This window comes from Aricia agestis, chromosome Z (assembly GCF_905147365.1).
Source record: "Aricia agestis chromosome Z, ilAriAges1.1, whole genome shotgun sequence".
Taxonomy (NCBI): Eukaryota; Metazoa; Arthropoda; class Insecta; order Lepidoptera; family Lycaenidae; genus Aricia; species Aricia agestis.
The window spans coordinates 10,051,162-10,059,609 of NC_056428.1; the positions used below are offsets into that span (position 1 = coordinate 10,051,162).

Below are 8,448 nucleotides of genomic sequence, written 5' to 3' on the forward strand. Positions count from 1 at the left end.
ATGTTATAAAAGTCCCACCAAAAAATCTCAATACTTTTTTTCATTTAAGTCGTAAAAATGATTGCATTTTAATTTTAAAATTTATAAATTTATTTGTTAACCTTTAACTATGGACGCGCGGTCTCACAGACCGCTCGTACCCTGCAAGAATTACATCTACCCTACTTCCCCTTAAGCTTCACTCTTGCGGCGCTCAGTAGCTTCAGTTTTAGTCGAAAAATGTATTCTGAAGCAAAAAAATTCGACGCCGACTGCAAGTTTGTAAAGTTATTTCGGTTTGAACTTCGAGCGCGGTCTGTGAGACCCCATGTCCATGCTTCCCATACAAAGAATTATGTTTGTGTCTTCGGTAGTGCGCAATCAATGTCTAAATAAAATGTCTTGAAATAACTTCTGCTTATGTTATTTTAGTGAAATTTTGCGTTGTAATACATAAAAAAATTGAAATCGGTCAAAAAATTGGAATATTGCACTGAAAATGGTCTAAGGAACAAATTTGGGTCTAGGAGAGCTAATTTTTTGGAAATATTTTTTTTACAGCAAAAACAAATTGTATTTGTCTAGGTAACTAAAATAAATACTAATTACAATATGTTTAGTTACATTTAAGCTATAATTACGTTTGTCATGGCCTAATTACCATGTGAAATGGCTGCCAATAATTTTGTCCATGTTCGACCTATGTCAAAATTTTTATGTTATATTTTCAGAAGTTATTTAATTATTTTTATATTTAATATGGCTTATATTGATAGACTATTAAGGCAAAAAGTTTCAAAACTTATGTTTATTATATAAAAATGTCATTTTTTCGGCACAGGGTGAATGAAAGTCTTAAAAGTGACTTGTTTGCCTAAAATGCTTCATTTTACAATATAATTTAGAATTTTGGATATTTAACCCATACATTCCCTAAATCAATTGTGTATTAAGGCATTTAAGCAAAAATAATACAAAAAAAGTCTTTAAATTACCTGAAAAACAGATGAAAATACGAGCGGTCTGTCAGACCCCATGTCCATAAGTATGTTACAACTTTTAGATGTACATAGTTAAAGGTTAATAAAAACAACATGTCTAAACTAAAATATTGTAATATTTGAATGTTTCACTTTATACTAAAATGACAATATTGAAATGTTTTAAGGCATATTGCACGTAGTACTTCACTATGTAAGCTAGTATTTTCGTGGGCGTGTGTTTGTGAGGGGGCGGGGCGAGTGTAATGTGTGTGCGTTAGGGAACGGGTGCGCGCGCGTCGCGGGCAAGGCGCGCCCGTGGTCCGTCGCGGGCGGCAACGCGGAGGGCGCCGCGCTTTGCACTACAGGTAACATTCATATTTTTCGGGTTATTATATTGAAGTAATTTTAATTATTATATCAACAATGGTACTATCAGATAAGTGATTCCTAAGCAGATGGGGGATCTACGTAGTTTGGTCGCGTTACGTCAAACCCAGCCGACATATGACAATTCACAATAATTGAATGAACATGATCCGACCAAATGACGTTGGTCTGTCCAGTTGACAGACCAGACCAAGGTATCAATTTTCTCAATGGTACATCATCTACGTTTTCAATTACATATCCCGTCTTTCTGGACATTCTACCTATGGTAAATGTTGGTATTTGATAGAGATATTCAAAGTTCAATCATGCAATTATAAGCCAAAAAGTCAATTTTGCATTGTTATAATAGCCCGAAGGTATCTTAACTTATTTGTTCTTATTTGATTTTCATATTATTATAGATATTCTTAAATATCGAGGGTTTGTAATGTGTATAAATATTTAATTAATAATAATTATTTATGTGATAATACATTTTTTTCTGGAGTCAGGCTATCATACTTTAGACAAACATTCAATACATTGGGTAAATATTATATAATAAAATAATTCAAGTATTTAAGTGGCGAGAATAGTCGACTGTAAATAGTTCTGCCAAAAAATATACACAAAAGCGTGCCTGTTGAAATGTATTATCTGTTTGTCTGTCATCTACACCGCATTTTTAGTTATGAGCCAGAGTGTGAGCTAAGCCTCACGGCAAGCAGTGACAAAATTCATACTCTGGTCCTGTGTATAGTAAATTTATTATAGTAAATTTATAAAAAACTCGCTGATAAATGCGAAGCGATGCAAATAGGATATTATATTTGTGCAATGTTTTGACGCTGGAGTGCAGCACCGGCATAAACAGTAAAGTAAAAAGTTCGACGTTTGACAACGTTTCTGCCAATATTCCACGGACCTCAATGGGGATTGTCCATTTTCGTGTGATCGTTTTTCTGTATATAAACGAAAAAAATACACATTAGTTACTTATATTTTTGAACAACTATGTTTAACCTTTATTTGACCTTCAATGGCGTTAAATTAGCAATAAATTCGACTAACATTACGTTTCGAACTTTTGGTAAGCTTCTCGTATCAGCTTTCACATAATGAGAACTTGCATTTGACGAACCAGCCATTATAAATATAATTGAAAGGAAAAAACATACTGCAGAGGTCTATTATTGGCCGCTGATGATAACGTCAGAGCGAAACTTTAAAAAATTATTGAGAAAAAACTAGCCAATGAATTTCAAAATTATTTAATTTATATTCTTAAAATACCCTATTTTAACGAAAAAAAACTATAAAAAGTACATGTGATTTTTTTTGGACAATGCCCATTATACAAGTACGCTGGACTTACGATACCCTTTGAAATGACTGCTGGTTTTTGTGCCTATTTGAAGCGGAAGCAGCGCCCCCAATTGCAAGTTACGTCAGATTTAGTTCTCTTCCCCCGCATTGGGGGCGCTGATTCCGCTTCAAATAGGCACAAAAAACAATCATAAGTCCAGCGTACAATAGAAGTCAGTGCAATATTCTGATATGACGCAATGCAATTATGGTGTTCAACATGTCGGATATTTTTCTGTATGTGCTAGTAGCGCAACCTGCTCGTATCTTTGCGTGATATTACCTATTCGCAGTTATGTGTACGAGTTTTATAATAACTGTCTATGTGTGTATCGTCGTGTAACATGATGGTGGTGGCTACAGAGGGCGTGGAGGCGTGCGTGGGCGGCAGCATCGTGGGCATCACGCCCGGCGCCGCACTAACCAGTAACCAACTTTCAGACGCTATCCTATACTGAGCTAGGTAACGCTTGACGCTATGTTCGCTTACTATACGATACTGGATCTAGAGGACAATATATTATTATCATTATAGTTATTGGTTCAGAGACAGTTTATGGTGGCAGTGCAACGGTCTCATCTACGTTATAAAGTAGCGAACGCTAGCTCTGGTGTTGGTCACTGTATCAGTACAAACATGCACTTTTATATAAACATGTTGGGTCCAGTTCAGCAGCCAGTGGTTAGTGCCAGTTACTGTACTACAGCACTTTTACTACAATGAATCTTCTTATATATAAAATTCTCGTGTCACAATGTTAGTTACCGTACTTCTCCGAAACTGCTTTACTGATTTTTACCAAATTTTATATGCATATTCAGTAGGTCTGAGAATCGGCTTCTGGGTACTTTTTATATTAATAAGTGCATTCGTTGAATAAATAATATTAAATTATTACAACTCGAGACTGACGGCTACCATTGTGCGACGGGATAGCGATGGACGTTGCCATGGACCATGGTGACATACTTATTTAGTCACTTCAATAAAATAATATGGGCGAAATACTTTATATGGCAAAACAACGTTTGCCGGGACAGCTAGTATTATGAATAAAATATATTAAATTGAAAAAATAGACGGCCTAGTTTTTTTTTTCATTTTTAAAAATAAACTTAGGAGGTGTGATTATTTTGTCATAAGTATATTGTCCTCTCGATTTTTGTTCCCAAATACTATCACAGACTTCACTTCTCACATGTTATCTAAACCTTATAATATGAAAATCCAGACTTCAAAAATGCGATACCTAAGTTTGTGATAAAATTTAATAAGTAACTGAGAAGAAACTAAAGATATAATACAAATAAACAAGAACAAAGAGAAAATAATCAAGCCGTCCATAATATTTCAGTACTTACTTAATTTCAAACTTTTCATAATATACAGATATGAATATTATATCTTTCATTTTCTTCAGTTATTTGATTGGCTTTATGTGTGCTAACGCTCTAAGTTATAAGAATATAATAAACAAGTTTTACATATTACTAACATGCCTATTTCTTAATTTCAATTCTTCTATGGAAAAAATATTAGGTACTCAGAAACTAACATAGAAACTTTATTAACGTCAATCTCACTCATTATTTACTAATGTTTATATTCGCACGACTTTGTAGTTAGTTTCATTGTTACTTACTGTCACAAATATGAAATATGTAAGTATGTGTTACTAATACTTACCTAAATTATAAATAATTTTTTACTATTCCTCCATTTACTACTCTTAGAAATTAACTAATACTACAGTTTACTAGTTAAAATAAATCATTGTCAGTTATTAACTTAAAAAAATACTGTAACAAAACTAAGTGATAATAGGGTGCGTATGTGTTCCTTGTAGAGAGTTCACTGTGAAAGTAGCAGCGCTGAAAGACCAAATTTTTTTTCACTTTTGTATGGGCAAGCGCCCCAGCGTCACGAGTTTCCGCATACAAAAGTGAAAAAAAAATGGTCTTTCAGCGCTGCTTCTTTCACAGTGAACTCTATAAGGAACACATACACACCCTTGTATATGTCGCAGGGAAAAGAAGATATCAGGGATTTCACGATATCCCTAGGGATATCACGACATCCCGGCTATCTAGTGATATGTCATTTCACTAAACTAAATCTAGTGAAATGTCAGAAAAGCGGATACCGCCGAATAAAAATCGAGCCACGCATTTCTCTCGCTCGCTCTAGTACCCTCACGGGTACTTGTGGGAGTGAAACAAATGCGCGTCGAGCTAGGGATATCGTGAAAACCCTGATATCCTCTTTTCCCTGCGACATATACACTTACTGAACTTCTAACTGTACAAAATATTTATGCATGTCACATGTGTAAAATAGCTAGTAGCTTTAAATTTTCAATTAAAATTTAATTAAAACACACATATAATACTTATATTATTGGGTGTGAGATTCTAAACTGCAGCTTTTTTCTACTAGTGAGCTGTGAGGAATTGTCAAAAGTGCTGCAGGGGGAAGTGTGAGGATTTTAGATTTAGGTAGATAAAGTGGACCAATCAGACTTTGGTTCCTCAGAGCTCGCGTGCAAAGTAGACTGTACCTATTAGAATTTTAGTGAAAAAGTATAAAAAGTATGTATTTTGTTTTGTACATCAACGTTTTAGTCGTAGAAAAAGTTGAATAGTAGAAAATTAATAGTTTCGTAGAACTTAGGAATGAATGAAATGTTTGTGATTTGGTAATAGTGTAACATCATTTTAACATTGCAGGTTCCATGATGCGTGATCATCCTCTAACGCCTGGTAAGTTCATTTTTTATTCATTTACCCTCTAAATAAATGATTAAAAAAATTACATGCAAAAGTTATATTTATACACTGTTAATGTACTTTAATCCTTGTCGGTCGCGCGACTGCACTGTCCTAACGTATCATCAAGGATAAAACCGTATTCCTAACTGTATCGTCTGTTTATATTATTTTTTAGTAAGTAGATCAAAGCTTAGAAAGACATAACTATTTATTTATACATATTGCTAAATATAGTCCTCAGTGATGTTAGTTTTTCTATGGCAATGTTAATACAGTTAATGCACAATATTATAATTTCCATAGAAGAACGAGGATAGAGTGTAGACCATTACCAATTTTGAGGTTATGGTAGTCCTTAAAAGGCATTGGAAGCTAAGTGGAAAATTAATACGAAACGTTCGTTTTAATTTTCAGAGGACGCGGAGACCTAAGACAAGCGGGAGGCAGGCGGGAGTGATGGGAGCAGAGTTGACATACATTGACTTGTTGAGCTCACGATGTGCCAGTTAGCTGTAGACTGTAGACCGATAGCGATAGTTACTCTGAGATTATACTGCGCGTTGTTTATAAACTGCTGACTGTTACAGTCGGCGCAGGGGAATGCAGCGGATACAATTTATACGCAGTGCCGAATTTATATTTTTTTATGAATGCAGGCCACTTTATTTCCACCGCCCCAGGAACGAAATCTGTCGACTCCCTGTGGCCTATACGGCCTATATACAATCCGTGGTTATTTATAAGGCGTTCTAAAATCAATTACTCTGCCTTTTTTGAAACAAGGTGCATATTATATGGTTTGAGCCATATTCAACTTGACAAATAATGCGCACGCGTGGAAAAAACGGAAAAATATAATAAACGTCTAATTCGAATAATTTTACGGCTGATCTAGGGCCGCTTGCACGTAAATTCTTGAGTTAATTTAATAACTCCGAGTTTATTAACTCAAGTTAAATCTAACACTTTTCTAACTCAAAGTTTGCCTTGCATGAACAAGTAATCGGCCAAGTGGGAGTCGGAACCGCGCACGATGGGTTCCGTACCGTTATAGAGCAAAAATAGACCAAAAATTGTGTTTTTTGTATGGGAGCCCCCTTAACTTTTTACTTTATTATTATTATTAATTATTGAAGTAGACATATAATTAGGACTTTTGTGAAAATATCAAGTGCTATACCAGCAGGTAGTTACCATTATCGATATCGAGCAAAAAAGGCCAAAAAAAGCTAGTTTGTTGAATGGAAGCCCCCCTTAAATATTAATTTTATTTTGTTTTTAGTATTTGTTGTTATAGCGGCAACAGATATACACAATTTGTGAAAATTTCATATATATTAGGGGTTCTTGAGATACAGTCTGGAGATAGACAGACGGACGGACGGACGGATGGACAGACAGACAACGAAGTCTTAGTATTAGGATCCCGTTTTTACCCTTTGGGTACGGTCGGAACCCTAAAACCGTGTTGGATATGTTTTAGATTGCTTGTTTTCTATGAGAGGTCGGCGAGGCCTGTCATAGAAAACAAGCAATGGAACAGCAAAAAAATGGACGGAGTAAAAAATGGAGCGTAAGCGACAAAATGGTTTTTGTCGCGTAATTTAAAAACCATAAATACATTTTATATAAGCTATGGGCAAATTAAAGTGCATGGGCGTGCCGAGGGGGGGGGGGGGCAGGGGGGGCAGCTGCCCCCCCCCTGGATCATGTTGACGTCCCTACAAAATTAAAAATAATAAAACCAATTTTGTCATTTGTTTGCATTGATACAATATTTTTACAACATTTTTTTTTTATTATTTATAAACACTTAGCTTATAAAAAATCTGATTTGCCCCCCCTGGCCCAGAACCTGGGTAATTTGCCTCCCCGTGGCCCAGAACCTCGCCACCCATGTTAAAGTGTATGCTTGAACCAATCTAAGTACAAATTTTGGAAGCCACTCTCTTTGGAAATCACTCTCCTCTGTTGCCAAAATAGGAATCCCTTTTTATAGAGGTCTTTTTGATTGATTATTCTGTGTTATAATAGTTGACCAATCGTGTCATGCTGTGGGTAAGTAATTCAAAGACAAAGACATGATGAATACTGACATTGCCACAGTATAGCAATATGACATATCCCTACAGTAGTGAAACGAATGTACTTGCGCAGAGCAACGGAGGGGTACCCGCGGGGAAGCGGGCGGCGCGGGCCCGCGTACACAAACTCGCGGAGTTTGTGTAATTGCGCCCACAGGGGTGACGTTGGCGCGTTGTCTACGAATTTTGTGTTGTAAAACGATAACTTATCTTATAAACAATGAGATATTATAATAAATGTTCAGTGTACGGATGTAAATCTGATTCAAAAAACAAAAAGGATTTAAATTTTCATAAATATCAGCTCACAGTTTACACTAATATTGTGTTGGCCTTGGCGGCATGTATTTGCATCTCTGTTTTATTGTTTACGTTGTAAGAAGTGTAACAAGGAGAGAAACGATATAGAATAAATTAAAAATCTGTCAAATACCCTGTTACATACTAATTAGTACCTACCTACCCATGTACACATATCAAGTGTAACATACCGCGAACGTAATAAGAGTTTTGAAGTGCTTCTGTCACACCTGACGTGTGATTAATTATTGGATATTTTATATATTCGAAATTTCGAATGCGTCTTCATTATTTTAATCCTTCGATCGTGATTCGTGGATCCTTGGAAATCTATTGTTATTCTATTGTGTCTCGCTCACCGGTGAGCTTATGGGGCTTGATGGGTTAATTAATTTTTTAAATAGAGAACTAAAATCATCTAAAAATAAAGTTTCACGTAAATATCTGGCAGTACGACATAATATGTACGATTCATCTACCGGCTCAAAAATTTCCTTTGCACTCCGGTCAAGACCTTGCTGGTCCAGTCCCTTATCTTTCCAATAATTAACTATGGTGACGTGTGCTGTTTAGATCTTAATGCCGACAAACTCGATAAA

At 35.6% G+C, this 8,448-nt stretch overlaps 1 protein-coding gene across 9 annotated transcripts in view; it reads left to right on the top strand.

Annotated features, from left to right (window-relative positions):
- LOC121738522 (F-actin-uncapping protein LRRC16A) overlaps positions 1–6,535 on the top strand; it is a 53,782-nt gene extending 47,247 nt beyond the window's left edge. For 3 of the 9 annotated variants that reach the window (XM_042130639.1, XM_042130640.1, XM_042130642.1), the window contains 4 exons: positions 1,241–1,327; positions 3,060–3,122; positions 5,424–5,456; positions 5,880–6,535. In XM_042130639.1, the coding sequence (XP_041986573.1) occupies positions 1,241–1,327; positions 3,060–3,122; positions 5,424–5,456; positions 5,880–5,896 (200 nt within the window). In that variant the 3' untranslated portion in view covers positions 5,897–6,535. Of the gene's footprint in view, positions 1–1,240; positions 1,328–3,059; positions 3,160–5,423; positions 5,457–5,879 lie in introns of all 9 variants that reach the window. The other 6 variants (XM_042130641.1, XM_042130643.1, XM_042130644.1 and 3 more) reach the window with 3 other exon arrangements.
- Positions 6,536–8,448: the final 1,913 nt, after the last annotated feature.